The following is a 22,167-nucleotide window of genomic DNA, read 5'->3' as shown; positions in this document are numbered from 1 at the left end:
ACCATCTCAATATAGGCTTAGGAAGGTATGGAATATCGATAATTCAGTACAAGGAAACAGCACACACACACACACACACACACACACACACACACACACACACAAACAGTAGAGGAAGTCATCTTTATCAACATTTATAATATGAAGGGCAATCAGGGAGAATGATAGAAAGAGGGCAGGTTCACTTGACCCTGGGTGGAATTGGGTGCACAAAACCAGCAAAGCCTGCTGGGATTTTACAAGGTTCTTAGCTCTGTCAAGAAGGCCCAGGCTTTGGGGAGAAAGAGTGAGGAGTCTGGACCTGGGGACTGGTGCTGATTCATGATAGTTGGGGTTGGTGGTGGGCGAAGACTCTTGGAAAACTCATGGCTATCTAATATGATTCAAGCTACCCATAGGCAGAAAAGGGGCATTTGGTCCTTACTGCTGGTATTACTCTTGAGGTAACTCAAAGCAGGACTTCTTCACTGAGTGAGGTGAAAGAGGTTACTGGGGTAATTACAGTGACCTGGGCAAATCATTGCATTTAGACACAGCACAGCACAGCAGATAAGGCAGGGGATTTGGAGTCATAAAGATCTAGGTTCAGAGCCTGCTTTAGATACTTACTAGCTGTGTGACTCGTCCTCTAGAAGATGTGGGGTGGGACCATATGGCCGTTAAAATCCCTCCCAGTACTAAATCTGTGAAATGAGTAAGAGAATATTTAGGCATTTAGACTTCCTTAGGAAGCAGATGCCAGAGGGGACTTGGAAATGCTTTTGAACTTGGTTATGAGATATCTCTCCTTCATTTTGCAGCTCAGAGGCCCATTTTCTATTTGCAGCATGGGATGTTTGTGTCTGCTAGTAGCTGGGTCGCAAATCCACCCTACACCAGCCTAGCCTTCACTTTGGCAGATTCAGGTTATGACGTGTGGATGGGGAACAGCCGCGGGAGCGTCTGGTCGCAGAAACATGTGCACTATTCTCCAGAATCACCAGAATTCTGGGCTTTCAGGTAGAAAAGGGATGATGTTTGAAAATAAGATGCCACTGGGTTGTCTAGATATATGGAAAGCCATTAATTTTTTTTCCCTTCTCTAAGGGGGAAATTATTATAATGAGTGGGTATGTATCATTAAGAGAGACTTTTTGGAAAAGAGTTTAAAAGATGGGTAGGAATTCAACAGGAACAGAAGGGGAGGATGGAGATGACAGAAACTTAGCATCAGAAACAACACTGGGCATCTCCTGCTTGGGGGCCTTGGCCTGTTTTACCCCACAGGCAGACCGTGCATCACAAGCCTGTGTGGCCTAGAGTTGAGCTAAGGGATAGACTCATCTGATGGACCCGCCCTCTTTCTTCTCTTCCCCCATGAACTAAGAGGCCCTATCCTGTTTAGGGCTCCCCTCACCGGGTGACAGAACCACTGTTATTGCTCTAGGATCTGAATGCCAAGCACCGAGACTACATCTGCTGGTAATATGTAGTGAAAGAATACTCCAAATTGAGGCCACCATTTCTCTGACATGTCAGTGATTAATGGGGAAACCTTAACTCAGAAAGTTCCATGACTGAGTCTGAATTACGACCTGCGTTCCTGTTCCTCAGGAGCACTCGTTCTTATTTGTTTCCGGTAATCTCACCCAGCATTCATTAGTTCCCATTTGGGCAGACCTATGCTAGGCACTGGAGAAAACCAGACAGATAACCAAGATGAATAAACAGATGCTGCCCTCATGGAGCTTGCAGTTCAGCAGGGGCTCAGGAAGGCTCAGTGGGATGCTTGAGGTCTGTGAAGTGGTTCACAAACATGGACATTGAGAAAATTAAAGTGGCTCCTTCATGGATAGCTGTCTTGAATATCTCATCATGGTGTGGAGGTCACCTTGGACTCTTAGAGGCTCTGGGAGAAAGTCCATAAAGCTCTATGGGCCCCACCAACCACAAGGACTCCAGGAGAGGTCTGTTTGTTGTCTGAAGACCAGCATAGCCAAGTTCAACAAGGCTTATTCTCAGGAAGCAGCCATGAGACAATGATTTTTTTTTTATTTTTAATTTTTTGAGACACAAAAATCATTCAGTTAAGGCCTGGGGTGGAGGGGGTACAAGGGGAGGATCTGCCTCATTTCAGCAAAGGTCCTGCTGGACTCATGAGCCTTTGAGATACTAAAGGTGTGTCTATCTACAAGTGCCTATTTCTTTAAAAATAGAGACTACGGTCAGTGTACAGTTTCTTTTCTCTTTCTCTTTTGCAGTTTTGATGAAATGGCTAAATATGACCTCGTCGCCACTTTGAATTTCATTATGAAAAAAACCAATCAGGAGAAATTGTATTATGTGGGCCACTCCCAGGGCACCACCATTGGTACGTGCAGATCAATGGGCAGCAATCAAGTCAAGAAAGATGAATTAAGTATGTGCCAGGCACTGTGCTATGTGTTGGGGAAGTAGATTCCAAAGATGTGGGTAAAAGACAATGAAGAATGGGCAGCTAGGTGGCGCAGTGGATAGAGCTCCAGCCTTGGAGTCAGGAGGACCTGAGTTCAAATCCGACCTCAGACACTTGACACTTAATATCTGTGTGACCCTGGGCAAGTCACCAAAAAACAAAAAAATAAAATAAAAAAGATAGTGAGGAGATCAGGATGATGCCACAGTTATAAACTTAGGAAACTGGAAGGATGGTGGTGCCTTCAATGGAAATGGGTAATTTTGGGAAAGAGTTTGGGTGGAAAGGTAATGAGATCGATTTTGGACACAATGAGTTGAAGATGCTACAAGACAGCCAATTAAAAAGGCACATTGGGCAGCTGAGGATCTGGGAATAAAGCTCAGGGTAGGGTCACTTGATACAAGGTGCAGAGACCTAGGAATCATCTGTCTAGACACGATAATTAAATCTGGTGATGCTATGTAGAGGGAGGATTGAGAGAGACTAGAAGGAGGCCCAGGACAGAGCCGTGCAGAGAACCCACAATTCCAGGGTGAGATAGGGTTGGAAAGAACATGGAGGAGGTATCGTCAGACAGGTGGCAGGAGAACCAGGAGACAGCATCCGGGAGCTAAGTGTAGCCAGCTGTGCGAAATACATCAGAGTCAAGAAGGATGAGGCTGCAGGTAAGACCCAGATTGGCCCAAAAGAGGACATTAGCACTGTGGAGAGAGCAGTTTTGGTTGATTTGGTGAGTGAGAAGCCAGCCTGCAAAGGCAGAAGAGGCAATGAGGTCAGACCACTCTTTTCTAAGAGTTTGTCTGAGAAGGGAAGAAGACATATGGGAAGGCAGGTTTAGGGATGTTAAAATCCACTGTAGGTTGTTGTGTTTTTTTTCCCCAGGATTGGGGAACTCTGGGCATGGTTCTTGGCCTCAGTCCTAAAGAGTAAATGTGAGGATTCATGGCTGAACTGGGTTCTGCCCTTGGCCTGGAATTTGCTGGGTCAAATTAGAGAAGCCAAGTGTGGAATTCAGCTCTGGGAGCCAGACTCATTGTAAGGACATGAATAAGCTGAAATTGTCCGGAGAAGGAAGTCAGACCAGGCCACGCGAGGAGCAGAGGGAACTGAGGTGGTTCAGCCTGGAGAAAAAATGACTGGGGGAGGGAGGAGAAGTCAAGGTAGCTGCTGTCAAGTATTTGAAGGATTGTCATGCGGAAGGTGAGATTAGACTTGTTTTATTTGGCTCATGGACCGCTAGGTGGCGCCATAGCCCACAGAGTGCCAGGCCTGGAGTCAAGAAGACTCACCTTCCTGACTTCAAATCTGGTCTCATACACTTTCTAGCTGTGTGACCCTGGGCAAGTCATTTAACCCTGTTTGCCTCAGTTTCCTCACCTGTAAAATGATCTGGAGAAGGAAATGGCAAACCACTCCAGAGTCTTTGTCGAGAAAACCCCAGATGGAGTCATGAAGAGTCAGACACCACTGAAAAAAAGACTGAACAATAACAATTTGGCACAAAGAGGAATAATGCGAGTTGCAAGGAAGCACATTTTATCTTGATGTAATTATAAATTTCTAAACAATGAGGGCTATCCCAGAGGGAAGAGAGTCTCCAGCCCCAAGGCTGGATGACCTTGTGGTAGCAAGGTGATGCAACATATAGAATACTGGACCTGGAGTTAGGAAGGCCCGAGTTCAAATCCTGCCTCAGGAACGTACTAACTGTGTGACCTTGGACAAGTCATTTTACCTCTGCCTCAATTTCCTCATCTGTAAAAGAGGATCTACCATTTAGCATCTGCTACAAAAAGTTGTTGTAAGGATCAATTGAAATAATGTATATGTAAAGGGCTTTGCCAATGGTCAAGTTCCCTTATTCATCAAGTATGCTATACATATGATTCTTTTTTTTTAAATTTTCTTTAGTGAGGCAGTTGGGGTTAAGTGACTTGCCCAAGGTCACACAGCTAGTACGTGTCAAGTGTTTGGTCTGAGGCCGGATTTGAACTCAGGTCCTCCTGACTTCAGGGCCAGTGCTCTATCCACTGCGCCACCTAGCTGCCCCTAGATAGGATTCTTATTCAAATACAGGTCAGGTGAGGGGGCCTTTGAGGCACCTTCCAACTCTGAGGTGCCCTTGGTGCCAACCATTCCTTACCATGAAGACTCCTTACTAATTTGCCTGGTGACAGGGGCTCTGAGAATGTCTCAATGTACCCAAGGGTATTAAAGGCAAACCCCTTACCCTAAACTATATTTGGCTCATTTCCCTGATATAATTTAAATCTTGATTCTAGAAGATATGGCTAATTAAAAACTGAGATTGTGCCCTTAACCAGAAAGAAGGGATTCCTCAATGTCCTTCTCAGAGCCACATTTTGCCTTTATATCCACATAGCAGGAGGGGGACTGCACCACTTACCAGGGTCCAATAGCTGCCCCAATCAGGCTAGGCAAAGGTGCACAATTCCAGGTGACTCACGAGGAGCTCTGGCCACAGCTGATTAACCCTTGGAATCTTGTGAAAAGTTTGAGTCACCACAAAAGCCACTAGCCAGACACTTCTCTTCCATCTTTCTCCCTGTGGAGATTACCTAAGAATAGAATGGTTGATCCTAGCATTCCCTTCTACTCATTCACATCAATTGCTATGGCTCTGCCATTTGGTAGCTGTGACCCTGGACTAGTTATTTCCCTTTCTTGGGTCTCAGTTTCCTTATGTGAGCTCCAAGGTTACCTCCAGCTCCAAATCCTGTGGTGCAATGGATAGAGCACCAGGCCTAGAGTCAGGAAGACTCTGAGTTCAAGTCTGGCCTCAGACACTTACTAGCTATGTGACCTTGAGCAAGTCACTTAATCCTGTTTGCCTCCGTTTCCTCACTTATAAAATGAGCTGGAGAAGGAAATGGTAAACCACTCCAGGATCTTTGCCAAGAAAAGCCAAAATGAAGTCACAAAGAGTCAGACGTGACTGAACAACAACCCCTACTCTGGGATTTTTATCCCTTTTACCCTTGGTTTCATGCTCTGTGGGTTGCAAGACAATTGGAAAAGAACTTCCATTAATGAATCACTTACTCTCATCTAGCTTTCGCAGCATTCTCCACAAATCCAAAGCTGGCTCAGAGAATCGAGTTTTTTTTTGCCTTGGCTCCAATGGTCTCAGTACAACACAGTAGGGGCCCCCTAAAGACCCTGATGTCCATCCCTCCATCCTTATTAAAGGTAAGTGAATCCTGAAGATTGTCAAGAATAAACCCATAATAACCTTACTTGACATCATGCAGGGCACAGGGGAAGGGTCTCAGGATGACTCATAATCCATCAGTGGCAGATTTCACATTCCATAGCACCAGCAGGTTCTTACAAAGGTCCTTTGTTAGAACTTTCCTCACCATCCCAGGAACATTCATTTGAAACTGGATTTAAAATCTTAGAACTCAATTAGTCCGACCAATCTCTCTCCCCCCCCCCCCCCTCTCTCTCTTTCTCTCTCTCTCCCTCTCTCTCTCTCTCCCCCCCCCCTTTCCCTCTCTTCCTCATTCTGGTTCCCCTCTGTCTCTCTCACAAATACACACTCACACACACAGATGTATGTGTATATGTGCATATATTTTTATCAGTTTCTTCTCTGAACCTATCTATCCCCCAGCCAATCTCCTTCCTGTGGTCCCTTACCTCCACAAGGAAGGGGAGGAGGCACATTTTTTTTCATCTCTTCTCCAAATCTGAGCTTGGTTATTATAAGGACACAATGTTAAGTTTCCCGACATTCTTTCCACGTACACTGTTGCAGTCATTGTGTTTATTGTTTTCCTGGTTCTGCTTACTTTACTCTGTATCAGTCCATGTTGATCTCCACATGTTTCTCTGAATTCTCTGCATTCATCATTTCTATTACATTCTTATACCTCAGTTTGTTTAGCTGTTATAAGTATTTTGTTCTAACCTCATTTTCCAAATGAAGAAACTGAGGCCTAAAGGGAGGGTCTAGGACCACAGAGCTTGTAAGGAACACCATTTGGATTGGAGCCCAGATCCTCCTGTTTCATTCCAGTTCTTTCCAGGGCACTAGGCTTACCTCTTATGAGTAAAGTCAGAACTCTTCCCATTTTTACAAATGGGATGAGATGTAATTTATCTAAGGTTAGAATTCTAGAAATACTTTCATTTCATTGCCCTGCTCCTTTTTTGTGTTTTTTAATTAATTTTTTTTCAGTTAAGCATTTGTTGTTTCAATCTTCCACCCACCTCCCACAATGGGAAAAAAAAAAACAAAACTATTTATATCTAATATGTGCCATGTGGCTTTTGTTCCTGGAAGCTTCCTGCCGGAAGTCCAGTAGGGCATACTGAGGAAGCTGAGGGCATGTGCCCAGATACTTGGCAGAAGCAGCAATACCTTCACTTCCACCCTAGACACTCTCAGGAAGGAGACTCATCCCTACTCCAATCCCGAGGAAGGTCTGAAGCCAAATGGCTGCAGAGGCAAGCAGTTAATCTTTTTGGCTCAGCGCCCCCATCCCAGAATGTCCCAGCTTCCATTCTATCACATCCTTATGGCTTGCAAAGTACTTTCCTCACCACCATCACCCCAGAAGGCAGCTGGTACAAGTGCACGTATTCCCACCTTAGAAATGAAGACATGAAGGCTGAGACAGGCAAAGGCACTTGAGCAAGACGACCCAGCTGATATGTGAGTCACTGACCTGATTCCAAGCCAGGTGCTCCTCTGATAGCAAAGCTGGGGAGCTTTCCACAACACCCTTGGGTTTCAGAAGTGTGGGCTGTGGTAACTCACCAGCCTTCTGTGGCTCTCATTGTTTTCAGCTACTGTAGTAACAGCTGGCATTTTCGTGATCTGTGATCCAGCACCCCACGCTCTGGGCTTACACAAACCTAGGTCAGTTTTGGAGGTGGCCTCCCTGAATCATTTCCCCCTGACTTACTTTACCCCCCACTCAGAATTTCCTCAGTGAACCTCAGAATGTAGACTGTGTCTTGACTTTCACGGATGTGAATAAACAGTATCCCAGTTCCTGTGTAAATATCCAAGATATCAATGCTTATTGAGTACAGCAGTCCCTTCATTTCTTCTTCCCCTCACCTCCAAATAGAATGAAAGAAAAAACACCACGAAGATTGACAATAAAAAAAATTAATTAAAATCAAGTTAAGTTAAAATTAAATTAAGTAAAAGATCAATATGGAGCCACCTTCCACTTGAGTGAATACTACCTCTGACCAGAAACCAAGGCAGTCACCTAGACCCTTGGCTCCCCCTTGTGGTTTTGTATTTACAAAACCCTCGCAAGGAAAATGAACTTTGTGATGCTACAGACAACCTGAGATCATCTGGAGAGTTGCACATTCACCCCCCAAACCCATATAAAGGGTCTCTGGCCTCATGGCACTACCCTTAGGGTATGGAGTCTCTCCTAGAAGGAAACAAATTTGCGATGTTCTAACCTTCCACTTAAATCCTTTCTTCTTCGCAGGAACTCTTAGAGGCCTCCTGTCTCGTGGTCCTATGTCATTTGAGTTATCCTCAGCAGGGAAACACATTTGGGATGGCTAGGAAGCCAACCAACCTCCCTTTGGAAAGCTGCGATGAGCATAGTGATTTTGTATATACTTGTAATTTATTCCTTCTATTTTTCCTCTTTGTAACTTCTCTGCATTTCTCCTAGTTTCCCCTCTGAGGCCAAGCAGAGCCAATGTAATTCTTCCTTCAGGCACTAGGAGGCGCCAGGACTTCTCTTCTCCAGGTTAAATATCGCCATTTCTTTCAACCAAGGACTGATGTATGGCAGGACTGTGATGTCCTTCGATCTAACTGCCCAGTCTTTGACAACTCCAGCTTATCAATTTCCTCTGGAAAGGTGGAGCCCCAAACTGAATAGAACATTCTAGGTGTTTTCTGACTAGACCATAAGTCAAGCTGTCCAAAAGATAAATGGAGCTGACCAGAGAGTTCCTAGGTTCTCCTACACTGGGAAACTCCAATGCAAAGCTAGATGTGTTAGGGATGATTTTTGCTCAGATACATATTGAGCTTTGGGAGCCCTTAAGATTCCTTCTAACTCTGGTTCTTGACTTCTCATTCACTTACCCTGAGACCTGGTATGTGACATAGATTAAGCTTGCTTAACTCAACACGACCTATTCACTGTTCTAACCCCCGATGTCTGCCTAGTGTCCTGAAACAACCCTGGGGAGGCAGAATAGTCCTGATGCTTCACCTGGAATAACTGAGCTATATGATAATTCCTCCTCATCCTGACCTACTCTCAAAGGTCCATGGCTACCATATGTCTGGATTCTCGCTGACTGGACAACATTTATTTCAAGGTGAAATGAGGGAGTCGTGACTGATCTCTGGGTCAAAACATGGCTCTAGTCCTAGGTAATTCCTCTGTAATAAGAATGGAGTGGGGCGAGGTGAAATGGAATGAGGTGACATCCTCATTCACTCTCTGTTGGGAATGGTATCTAAGGGACCCTGATCCAATTCTCTCCCCTTCAACCAAGTACATTCATGGTCCATGGTCATCAGTCATCAGTCATCAGAGCATATGACTGGCATAATACCATGGACAGTCTCAGCTTCCAAGTATATAAAATGAGAGGGTTGGATGGGAAGGTCTCTAAGGTCACTTCCAAGGTAGGAAAGGCTTCAACTTTTCTGGGATTCAGTTCCTTCATCCTCATATAGCTTGTTCTTTTGGCCATATTCTGGACCTTGACTTTCATTCTTGAGGTATTACCTTCAGGGTCACCTGCAGCTCAGTTTTCTAGGTGTCAGAAGTACTGGGACTAATCTGTATTTCATGGCCCTCAGCTCCAGATAACACTACTATATACTGTGTGTGACTTGACTATTCTTTCTGAGCCTCAATTTCCTCCTGAGTCAAATGAAGAGATTGGACTAAAGGATCATTAAGGTTCATCCTAGCTTTAGAACTGTGATCACATGATTCTCTAAGTTCCTCCCAGGTCTATTACTTACCACCTGTGAGATGTTGGACAAGTCCCTTAACCTCCCAGGTCCTCAGTTTCCTTATGAGTAAAAATAGGAGTTTGGTCACAAGGTGACTTCCAGCTCAATATCTTTGGTCCTGAGCCGCTCCGATTACTTTCCAAAGTGACTACCAGGAGAGAGGGCCCTGTGAAGTAGATGCCAAGAAGGAAGAGACAGAGTGAAAGGGTGAAGAGAGTGGTGGCCTTAGCACGTCTTACTTAATCATTTTGTATCTTTCCCATCTCAGCAGGGGGCAGTTCAGGACAGCCCCACTTCAGGGATGCTACAGTCCAATGTTTGTGGTTTTGTTGTGTTTGATCTCACTTTCCCAGGTTATCTTTGGTAGAAAGGAGCTGTTCCCAAAGTCTGCCCTCAGTCAGTTCCTTAGCAGCCAAATGTGTAACCGGAAAGGGTTCAATATTCTCTGTACAGACTTCCTCTTCCGTGTATATGGATACGATCGGGAAAACATTAACATGGTAGGTGTCTACTTCTTCACCCTGGAAATAGAAAGGAACTCCCTTACCCTCCTTCCCCCCTTCCTTAATATAATTGTCATTTTTATTTTATCTATAGAACCCTACTAAGATGCAGTGTGGTATAATGGATGTTCAGAGTCAGGAGGGATCCTGAGTTCAAATCTCACCTCTGATATTTGCAAGTTATGTGACCCTGAGAAAATCATTTAACCATTTAGGTACCTCCAGACACCATTTAGGACTTACTAGTGGATATCTTTATTGGTGGAGGGGGTTCCATGTTGGAAGTACTCCATACTGATAAAATGAGAGATCTTTCCCAGAATTACTGTTAAGAGTTACTGGGAAGCATGCAAGGGATCAAAATAACACTGAGAGTAGAAAATATACAAGATTTTAAAATTCAGAACAATGACACATGGTCATGGGATTTTAGAGAGTATTCCCAGTGTGAGAAATCCAGGACTGGAGCTCAGCAAAGAGATGGATGAATTGTTATAAACATATATGGATTTGAGAGTCAACTGAGCTTAAGGAGCTAATAAGTTCAACCAGAAGAATATTGAGGAAGACGCCCAGGACAGAGTCCTGGGAGTCACCCATGCCCAAGAACCAAAAACATGGATGAACCTGGAAACAGGACTGAGAACCAGGAATGAGCTGGGACAAAGTGGAGAGGGTCTATAGAAGAGGTGGTCACCAGAGTCAAGCACTGGGGAGAGATCAAGGAGGATAAGGACCATGAAAACCCATTGGATTTAGCAATATGAGGTCTCTGATTAATTTGGAGAGAGTAGTTTCAGTTGAGTGCTGGAGTCAGAAACCAGATCACAAGGGGTTGAGATGTGAGATGGAGAAGAGCAGGAAGACTCAAAGAAAGTAGAGAGCTTCTTCTAAAACCTGGTCTGTGACCAGGGAGGGGATAAAAGGATGAAGAGGGCAATTGAAATGTTGCTTTTTTTAAGAATGGGGAGACAGGTGTGATTTTAAGCAGCAGAGAAGCCAGAGGATAAAAAGAGATGAAAGAGCACGAAAAATAACCAAGGCTCAGACTAGATGACTTCTGAGGGCCCTTCTGATTCTCAAAGTTTGTGATTCAGTAAAGGAAACAAGCTCCCTGAGGAAATGAGAGGGGTTATTGTCAAGGCACCACATAGATGGAAGGAGAAGAGAGGTGGGGGGTGATGTTGACAAGGTCTGAGGTGTAGTTTTAGGGAGAACAAAGAGCTCACAACAGACTGCTTAATTTCTTTTTTTGGGGGGGAGGATGGTCAATGTTAAAGCACGAGACAAGGATCTCAACTGCTAGGGAGAGGAAGGTGATGTAGGTGGTATGAAGAAGGAAGATAAGATTTAGACCGGATTGTGTGGGAAGTACAATAGAGACAATTGGGAAAGAGCAAAAAAGATTGGCATGAATCAACGAAGATGCCATTGAAATTAGACAACACAACAGGGCAGGGGATCCTGCCAGCATAGTTGTGTGACTTCCTCTAGCAGATTTCTTGAGCACATACAGACCCTCTTAATCTCTCAAGTTGGGTTCCTTAAGTTTTGAGGACTCAGTTTCCCCATCTGTAAAATGAGGCATTGGCATCATGATATGGGTAGAAAGAAAGCTGGATTTGGAATTAGAAGCCCTGGGTTGAATCCCAGATGTGGCATTTAATACCTATGTGATGTTGAATAATTCAGTTCCCCTCATTCTTCATCTATAAGATGAAGGAGTTGTACTTGGTCTAAGGACCCTTCCGGCTCTAAATCTGTGATTACATAGTCATTCCTTCCTTTTGTGAAAGAAACAGACTCCAAATGCCCTCCTTGCTTCCCCTCAGTACCAAGACCATGCCCAAATCTGGGGTATACCAATAGGCATCTATTAGGCCTCTCCACACCTGGCAGGGTTCAGTTCATACATTAGGCAAAGTTGGAGAGGGATTACATTCCAGGTCTTGGGGATAGCCTGTGCTAAAGCCTGGAGATAGGAGATGGGAAGGTTGTGTGTGGATTCCAGAGGAGGGATCAATATCTCACAGGGGCTGGCCAACTTTCAGGTTACTAACCAAGCCTCCCGAAAGCTGTTTCATATGTGAATGGTATCACAATTCCTTTTCCCACAATAGTTTTAGAGAATTTCTATTCCTACTTTACTTTTTGTCTACATCCTATTCCTGACTTGGTCCAGCCTCACTGAAAGTGAGGTAGAGATTTAAAAACTTCACAACTTTGGGTAAGACCTTTTCCCTTTCTCTGTCGAATGAGGGAGTGGGTGAGGTGATGTGGTAAAAGTCCCTCCAAGCTTAAGTGCTAGGAATAGAGCCAAGAGGAAACAGAAGAAGGAAAATATTATCTGTCCAGAGTAGGAATATTTGCCCCGAAGTATCTCCATCCTTTAAAGTCCACTTCTTTCCCAAATTGCCTCTTTTTGTAATTAAAAGATCGAGATACAGCCTTCTTTCTTTCCCAGAGCCGCCTCGATGTCTATCTGTCCCAGAACCCGGCTGGCACCTCTGTCCAGAACATAGTCCACTGGAATCAGGTAAGAATCCAAAAATCTTTCTTAGCACCAAGGTCAGGTACTTGGTCCTTCAGGACTCTTTGTGGAAAAGGGTATATCATTACTAGGGGGAGAGTCATTACCTGTGTGTTTGGCAACACATTAAACCAAACCCATATCACTGGCTGCAGTCTGGCTCAGCAGCCTGGGGCATCTGGTACCCTCTCTATGGATGAAGAGTAGGTTAATGTCTCACTTCAGTATTTTTTTTCTTTACTATTGGATTCTCCAGGTTGTGGAGATAGAGTGGAAAGAGCCCCAACTTTTTAATTCAGAGGACCTGGGTTCATATTACATTTGGTGCTTACTGTTGGGGTAGCTGGCAACACATCACTTGTCTCTCCTGGGACTCAGTTTCCTCATGTATAAAATGAGAGGGCTGGGCTAGATGACCTCTGAGGATCCAGACTTAGGATCTAGGTCTATATTTCTTTTTTTTTTTATTTCAAATCTCGAAAGTAAAACTTAAATACACAAGAAAAGAAAAAAGAAGTATTATAAACTTAAAACCAAAATAAGAAAAGAAAAAAAAGCATTGTCATGTGTACAGCAGAATGTAAGAAAAGATTCAAAATATAAAGCAATAAATTTCCATTTCAAGAAAGCCTATGTAATAAATACTACACATTGTGCTCAGAGCTGTCCATCTTTGCTTTGCTTCCTTGTGAGTTTTCTTTTGTTCTCTGCTGTGCACTTCTTACTTTGTTCTTTTTCCCCCTTCCTTCCCCCAAAGAAGGCTACAATTAAGCGCAGATATACATACATATATACATATATATACACATACATGAATACATATATGTATATGTAATACATGCACACAAAGATATATGTATACACACATACATATACACCTACATATATACATTTTACATACACATAGATCTACTTAGATATCTATAATCATATTCATATATAGACATATACGTTCATATGCAGTTATGTAAGACCGTTCTATACTGATTTGTCCTCTGTTTCTCTGAGGGTGGATAACCTCTTCCTTCGTAAGTCTGAATCTTTCCATATTTTTCCAAGTCTACCAACTCATCATTTCCTACACCATAGCAATATTCCAAGCGTATCCTGTCTAGTTATTTTAAATAGTCCAAAAGAACATTGATGAATATGGCTAGCACCTAATGTAGTTTCCCTATTTTTCTCTTTTGATGAAATTTATTTTAGCTTTAACTTTCTCTGAGATCATGATTACCACCCCTGCTCTTTTTTCCCTAATAAATTCTATTCCTGATCTTTATTTTATGTATTATGTGTATCTCTTATTTCCCATCCCTCCTGACTTTACTTCTATCCACTACCTTACCCTCCTATTCTTTAACCTACCTCCCCTCCAAGGAACCTTCCCTTGTCCTCCCATCCCATTAATCTAAATACCCTTCTATAGCCCTCATTATCCTATTCCCTCACCCTCCCCTCTAAATATCCCTCCCTTATCCTCTCCCCCCTTCCTATCCCCTTAGTCTTTTTATTTCTTTCTGAATTTAGAAGAATTGTATACCCTTTTAGATATATACGCATTGTTTCCTCTTAAATCTATTCCCAATGAAACTAGGGTTCCAGAACTCCCAGCCCCCTCCCCCATCTAATTTTTTTATATCAGTTCTACCTCTCACTACTCATTTGTATAAGATAATTACTTTTTTTTTTACCTGTTCCTAAGTGGTTTTACTTTTTCAAATCACATCATATTCAGGTCAATGCCAATCTTCCTTACCAACTACCCAATTACTAATAACAGTCTTAGACATACATTTTACATTCCCTCATATAAAAGGTAAACAGTCTCTCCTTATTGACTGTCTTGTAATTAGGCTTAGATATGTAGCTTATCTGTTGGCTCTTATATGTCAAATCTTCTATTAAGTTCAGATATTTGGCTTTTTTTTTTAAACAAAATCCTGAAAGTCTGATAGTTCATTAAATGCCTGTTTGTTTGGGTTTTTTTTCATTCAGGATTATGCTTAACTTTGCTAGGTATGATATTTTTGGCTGCAACCCCAGGTCTTTTACTCTTCAATATATAGTGTTCCAAGACCTGTGGTCTTTTAGACTGCTAGGTCTCACGTGATTCTAATTGTGGCACCGCCATATTTAAATTGGTTTTTTCTTGTTGTTCGAAATATTTTCTCTTTGAGCTGGAGGTTTTGGAATCTGATGATGATATTCCTGTAGGTTTTCCTTGTAGGATCCCTTTCAGGTGGTGATCAGTGGATTTTTTTCTATTTCTACTTTCTCTTCTTGTTCTAGAAACTTCAGGGCAATTTTCTTTAATTATTTCATGTATTATTGTATCAAGATTCCTTTTTTGATTGTAGCTCTCAGGTAGTCTGATTATTCTTAGGTTTTCTCTTCTTGATCTGTTCTCCAGATCAGTTGTTTTTCTTACGAGATGTTTCACATTCTCTTCTATTTTTTCATTCTCTGTATTTTGTTTTATTATTTCTTGGCCTCTCATGAGTAACTTCACTGGCTTCCTCCTGCCCAGTTCTGATTTTCAAGCAGTTCTTTTATTCCTTAAGATTTTGAATCTCCTTTTATGATTGGTCAACCTTCTTTTTATAATCTTGATTTTCTTGGATTGTTCTTTTTTATTTTTCCTCAATCTCTCTCGCTTGATTTTTAAAGTCTTTTTAAAAATTCTTCTATGAATTCTCTTTGGGCAAGTGACCATTTGACACTACTCTTTGGGATAGGAGAGGCTTTCTTTTCTTCTGTATCCTCCTCTCAAGACAAACCCTGGTCTTTTCTATTCCCATAATGACTTTCTATGGTTGGATTATTTCTCCTTTGCCTGAGCATTTTTTAAAATTTGTAGCAGCTTATTTTTACTAATCACCTCTTGTCCTGGGGTATGGGGGGTGGTGCCTCTGGCCTCAAATCCTCCTTCAGTTCTCCCCTCTGTTCTGGAACTGAAACCAAGGACCCCAGCCTCCTGTAAGGGCCCACAGTCAACAGCATCCCTGCCCCACTGCTTCTGCACTCACTGGGCATGTGCTGGTTCCTTCTTGCCCAGGGCTGTATCGCTACACCACAACTGGATCTGGCGTTCCTTGTCAGCAGAAATTCCCTCCATCTTCCCCAGCTCAGATGCCCAACTCCCCTCACTGTCCAGAAGGTAAAAGTTCCTGTGGCTGGAGCCAAGGCTGCCTCCCAGTCTAGCTAACCCCAGAGCTCGCCACTTGTTTAAGTGGAACTAGCCTAGAGGTATTTACTCTTCACTGGGACTAAACATCATCCTGGAATTTTTCTTTGGGTCTTCTCTGATTGTCCCAGCAGGTCCACAGTTCTGCCCCAAATCTTGTTTATCTTTAACTGCTCTGTGTTCATTGCCAGGAATTATTTTGTCTCTTTTGTGGAGAAAATTTGGAGAGCTTAGAATTTCCTGACTTACTCCACCATCTTCCCAGAATCCTTTCCTGGTCTATATTTCTTAATAGTATTGACAGAAAGAATCCCAACATCTATGAATAAATTGATCCCTTTTCTTTTAATTTTAGATTCTTCATTCTGCAAAGTTCCAAGTTTATGACTGGGGAAATCCAACTGCGAATATGGCACATTTTAACCAGGTACATGCATTTAAATGTAGTTACAACGTGTGAAAGAGCCAATCCCTGGGAAGGCCATTGATGACCAAACCACATGAATCCCAACAGCTAATACCCCTTCTCTGATCCATTTCAGACAAATCTAACGCCTCAATGCCAGGAAGTGGAATTAAGTAATTCCTATACTCTTCAGCTGTTTACCACATCATAGCAATTAAGGCTGAAAGACACCTTAGAGATCATCTAATCCCAAACTCTCATTTTTATATACAGGGAAACTGAGGTCCAGAGGGGAACAGTGAGTTACCCAAGGTCACACAGGCAATAAATTTGATCATTAAATCATAGATTTAGAGTTGGAAGAGACTTAGGAGCCCAGAAAATCCCAGCCCCCATTTGACAGATGAGGAAACTGAGGCCTAGAGAGAGAAAGTGACTTGTTCATAATCACATGAATAGTAAGTGATGAGTTGATATTCAAACCCAGGTATTTATTTTTTTTGTAATTTTTTGTAGTTAATTTATTTACTTTTAATTTTCAACATTCACTTCCATAAGATTCTGAGTTTTAAATGTTCTCCCCCTCCCCCCCTCCCCCCCCCTCCCCCCGACTGTGTGCAATCTGATACAGGCTCCAGTTATACATAAACCCAGGTCTTTAGATTCCAATATTTCCCTCATGGCATTGTACCTTTTAATGATAATAACAAAATCACAACCTACATTTTTAGAGTACGTTAAGGTTTGCTAAGTGTTTTATATTTCTTTTAACCCTCACAGCTCTCTTGCCAGATAGGTGCTATAGTCATTCTTCACTTACAGATGAGAAAACTGAGGCAGGCTAAGTAAGTATCTGAGGCAAGATTTGAACATAAGTCCTTCTGCCTCGTTGTGCCACCTGATGGGTCAAGTATAACATGTCACCTGGACAAAAGGTCTTACCAGCCCCATCAGACTTCCTCTAGTCTTCATGTATTTTCACCACCAGTTAATAGAGGGGATAGTTGACTTACAGGGAAAGGCAGGCCCCCCAGAGAATGGAAAGAGAACCAGACTTCAAGCCAGAAGACCCAAGTTCATGCCCTAGGTCCTGTACTTCATCCATCCATCCAACCAACCATTCATTCCTCCATTTCTGTACCTGACGGGCTCTCAAGGAGAAGAGGCCGCAGACAAATTGGTAACTTATCTCAGTCTTTGGGCCTCAGATAGAGGCAAAGGAACAAACATTTATCAGACACTTACTGTATTATCTCATTTAATCCTCACAACAACCCTGTCAGGCTTCCCTGTCAGGAACTACCTTCCTCATTTTGCAGTTGAGAAAAATGAAGCAGGCAGAGGTTAAGTGACTTGCCCTGGGGCACAGGGCTAGAGAGTGTCCGAGGGTAGATTTGAACTTGATCTCCAGGACCAGAACTCTCTCTACTGTGCCACTAACCTGTCTCTAGCATCTCATCCACAAAATCAGGACAACGGTATTTTCACTACTTGTCTTTCAGGGTGGATTTTAAGAATGTCCGTTGTGTACCTTGAAGTGCCCTATATTGCATTGCTCAATAGTTTTCTAAGGGGGTAATTGGTTTTTTTTTCCTTTTAATTGCACTCAGGTGACCCCTCCCTTGTATGACTTGGAAGCCATCAAGATACCAACAGCCATTTGGAGTGGGGAACAAGACCGGATTGCTCCCCCCAGAGAAGTGGATAATTTGCTCCCCAAACTCCCCAACCTTATATATCACAAGAAGATCCCATACTACAACCACATAGATTTTCTGCTGGGTCTGGATACACCTCAGGAATTCTTCCATGAAATTCTTTACTTGATAAAGATGTACATGAAACATTACAGACCTTGTCGTTTCCTTGTGTCTGCTTGGGAGGCTGGGAGGCTTCAGGGTTGGGAGAAGGGAGAGACATGGTGCTCCTCCTGGGAGGGGACATTCCCATTCCTCTTCTCTGCCCCTTGTTGGGGCAGTGGGAAGGAGAACAAACATTTGTTAACACCCACCATGCACCGGGGACTGTATTAGGCATTTTCACTAATATTATCTCATTTCAGTGGGAAGAGAGAGATGTTGATCTAATTTCTGTGAAGTTATTTGGGGCCCTGGGAAGGAGGCAGCCACTAGTGTCTATCGTCAGCAATGGCTAGTAGTTAGCCTGGCTGCAGTGAATGCTAAAGCCTAGAAGGAGAGGCAGTGACTATGGTGAATGAGAGTTTAGGGTATCCTTGTCAGTGGGACACAAGGGGAGGGGGCTGAGTGGAGGGCTTGGATCTTGGAACAGGGCACCTCCAGAGAAGCCTGAGAGCACATGGGTCCAGAGGGAGCCCTGTGTGGAGTTTGTCCCACAGGGGTCATTATTGTGTGTTGCACAGATAGTATTATACACACACACACACACACACACACACAAACACACACACAGATGGAGAGAGACAGAGAGGTGGGAAGGAGGGGAAAGAGAGGGAGAAAAAGAAAGAGGGAGGAAAAAGAGAGAAGAAGAGAGGAAGAGAGAAAGAAAGCAAGACAAAGACACAGAGTGAGACAGAGAAAGTATAAACCAGTACAAAACAAACAATGCAATGGGTTGTAAGATGGGCTTCCATCTAACTCCAAGCCCCGTTGTGCTAGCCCGCCCAAGCGGCCTCCGTGCCACCTACTACTTTGGGTGAGGGACTGTTGATTTGTCTTCCAAACTAAAAATCTGGCACCTTCAGTGACTCCTCCCTTTCTCTATCACCCCATCAATCCTATCCGTATGAATTGTTCCTTCAAAACATCTCTTAAAAATATTCAAGATTACCTCATATAAAAAACCTGTAGAATCAAATAAGGTCATATGCCTTTCCCAGCTATGATTGGGGCAACATTCCTAACCGAAAAAAGGGTAGGCTGGTGATGGTGGTCAATCATTCAGTTGCGCCCAACTCTACATGACCCCATGGACATTGTCCATGGAATTTTATTGGGAAAGATGCTGGAGTAGTTTGCCATTACCTTCTCCAGTGTGTCTTCATTGTACAGATGAAGAGCTGAAGCAAATAGGAGCTAAATGACTTGCCCAGGGTCACAAAGCTGCTGGATTTGAACTCAGATCTTCCTGACTCCAGGCCCAGTGCTTTATCCACTCTATCGCCTAGCTGCACCCCCCACCCACCCAAAGAAATTAGGTACAAGGTGATTTGGGAGTAAAGCAGTTGTTTGGGGTTTTCTTGGCAAAGATACAGGAGTGGCTTGCTGCTTCCTTCTCTAGCTCATTTTACAGATGAGGAAATGGGGGCAAACAGGGTTAAGTGACTTACCCAGGGTTATATAAGTGTCTGAGGCCAGATTTGAACCTAGGAAGAGGAGTCTTTCTGGTTCCAGGCCCAGCTCAGTACATTCTCGGGGAGGAGACAATTATAAAAGATATAATGGATTCTTTCCATCTCATGAATTTGAAAAGTTTTTTGCATTAAAAAAAAAGCAATTCAAGTATGACAAAGAAGGGAAACGATGGGGTTGGGGAGGCACGGCAGATCACTGCCTCAAGTATCTTTGATTAGAGAGAGCCTAATGTTCCAAATGTATAGGACACTAACCAAAAATATTTCCAGTGGGGCTGGTCTTGGTCTTTTCCCCAGGTGCTTGCGCTTTCCCTGTCCAATGACTTTGCATTTATCTTTGACATTTTTAGAAGCATTTTCCCGTAGCCACTTTGTCAGCCAGTTTCATTTTTGTCTTTGTGTGCCCAGTACCTGGCACCTCTGAGCACAAAGCAAACACTTAATACCTGCTTGTTGACTGATGATAACAGGGATAATTATCATAATAATTAAGTTAAAGGTTTACACCTTGTTTGCCTAATACAAAGAGCTCTGAGGTTAGGTTCCTTCAAACTAGGCTATGAACAGTGCAGGAAACGTCTAGAATGTTCTATTCAGTTTGGGGCTCCATCTTTCCATAGAAAATCAATAAGATGGAGCTGACAGAGACTAGGCGGTTAGATCGAAGGACATCACAATCCTGCCATACGTCAGTCCTTGGTTGAAAGAAACGGCGATATTTAACCTGGAGAAGAAAAATCCTGGCGCCTCCTAGTGCCTGAAGGAAGAATTACAGTGGCTCTGCTTGGCCTCAGAGGGGAAGCTAGGAGAAATGCAGAGATGTTACGAAGAGGAAAAATAGAAGGAAAAAATTACAAATATATACAAAATCACTATGCTCATCGCAGCTTTCCAAAGGGAGGTTGGTTGGCTTTCCAGCCATCCCAAATGTGTTTCCTGCTGAGGGTAATTCAAATAACACAGTACCATAAAACTGGAGGCCTCTATGAGTTCCTGAGAAGAAGAAAGGATTTAAGCAGAAGGTTAGAACATTGCCTCACTAGAAACCACAAGGTCTTCCTGACTCTGAGTTCAAATCTGGCATCACATGCTTGCTTGCTGTGTGACCTTGGGCAAGTCACTTAATCCTGTTTGCCTCTGTTTCCTCATCTGTAAAATGAGCTAGAAAAGGAAATGGCAAACCACTGCAGTATCTTTGCAAAGAAACCCCAAATGGGGTCACAAAGAGTTGGACATGACTCATCAACAAAATGGAAGAAATGTACATTCATAATCCATGCAATTGTCCTTTTTACATTGGACTGTAGAGGCCTTGGGTCTCTTCTCATCTTTGAGGACAGTTCCATGAGCTGCTATGACCGAAACATTGATGATCTGGTGGCTAGCTCCCAGCCTCCCCAGTGATCCCCTCTGACCTTAGTTCAACTGGTCCTCAGGCTGCAGACATCAGGTTTGCCATTAAGCTCACCCTGGAGAGGCCTTTTAAAAGTCAGAGTCCCCTCTACACCATGTGAGGCAAGGAGGACTTTAAGGGATCATTAGAATCAACAGTGCAACTGACTCGAAAAGTGGCAGCCAAATCTATAAAATGCAGAGAGAAGCTAGAGTTTCGTATATTTAACTGATTGTCTCTCATTTGTAATTACTCTGCTGTCTTGGCGGTCCTCTTTGCTTGATGTAATTCTTGACTGATCAGAAAGAATTTCTGCCACTAATGACATAAACCTGACATAAATCTCCGTTCTCAGTCAGTGATCATTACAGGACCCCTCAGGTCTGAGCAACTGCTTAACTTCTGGTCATTCTAGCTTGTGGCAATTGCCAGTAGATTTAGAAGCTAAATGATTCCTGGTCAAGTCTACTGCTGACATGGGAACTCTGGTCTGGTTAAACTCTGGAAAGAAATATGTAATAATGGCCAACATATAACATCCTTGACCCCAGGAGGATCCTTTGAAATTGATTAATTGTTGAAGCTTTATACTTAAACCAACTCTCCCGGATGTCACTAATGACCACAATTCTGATGCTAAACTCACCTTCCCAATGCACAAAGATTTCCACTAACACTTTTTAAACTTTCAGAAAGAGGTAAGTTATTAAAATAGGTGAATACCTCAGAACCATCTGTTTTCAATTGTTCTCTCCACCTTGGAAAGACAGAGACTTATTTAAATCAGGAAACTAATTGAGAATAAGCAAAATTTAATTAGGGAGAGTATTTTCTCTAACTACTCTATTTTCTTTTGTGAATGTTTTAACAGAACATAATGGTTTAGGTATATTAAAAGCAAGATCACCTGAAAGAATTGGAATAGACTATGCATTTATAAGCTTTTGAGAACCCCAAAGTAAAAGTTTTGCAATTAATTGGTGTTATATTAGGTATAATTGGTATTATATTACAATTAATTGGTATTATATAAGGAAAAAATGTTCTAATTTGCAACACACACATTCCGTGGAGTGAAGAAAACTAGCCTTGTAGATAGATTGGAATATAATTGGGAAATAAAAGAGAGGGACCTGAGAAAGTAGTAAAGGTAAGTCAAGGGTTGAATCAGAATGTAAAAAGAAAAGTGAAGCTTTGAAGTTTGATGGGCTTTAATCAAAAGGGAGTAGGTTGGGGCGTGTTAAGAGGAGAAAGTAAGTTTAAGAAAGATGAAATAAAAGGAGAGTGGGAGGAAAGATGGAGATTGTGTAGGTGTGAAACTCAGAGGGCAATGTGAAGTACATGTGAATTTCCCCAAGAGCAAGAGTATAGAACTGATGATTTTTTTTGATTGCCAAA

The 22,167-nt window shown here is 42.8% G+C and overlaps 1 protein-coding gene across 1 annotated transcript in view; it reads left to right on the top strand.

Moving 5' to 3' along the window:
• Window positions 1-18,078, top strand: part of LOC114038606 (lipase member K-like) — a 51,167-nt gene extending 33,089 nt beyond the window's left edge. Inside the window, exons 4-10 of the mRNA XM_027855945.1 lie at window positions 801-999; window positions 2,241-2,350; window positions 5,511-5,647; window positions 9,776-9,922; window positions 12,390-12,461; window positions 15,995-16,066; window positions 17,656-18,078. Coding sequence (XP_027711746.1) covers window positions 801-999; window positions 2,241-2,350; window positions 5,511-5,647; window positions 9,776-9,922; window positions 12,390-12,461; window positions 15,995-16,066; window positions 17,656-18,078 — 1,160 coding nt within the window. The remainder of the gene's footprint in view (window positions 1-800; window positions 1,000-2,240; window positions 2,351-5,510; window positions 5,648-9,775; window positions 9,923-12,389; window positions 12,462-15,994; window positions 16,067-17,655) is intronic.
• Window positions 18,079-22,167: the final 4,089 nt, after the last annotated feature.

The sequence above is a fragment of the Vombatus ursinus genome, unplaced genomic scaffold (assembly GCF_900497805.2).
Source record: "Vombatus ursinus unplaced genomic scaffold, bare-nosed wombat genome assembly UNPS02011353.1, whole genome shotgun sequence".
Lineage (NCBI taxonomy): Eukaryota > Metazoa > Chordata > Mammalia > Diprotodontia > Vombatidae > Vombatus > Vombatus ursinus.
Note: the sequence above shows the minus strand (reverse complement) of the source record. Positions and strands in the feature narration are given on the sequence as shown.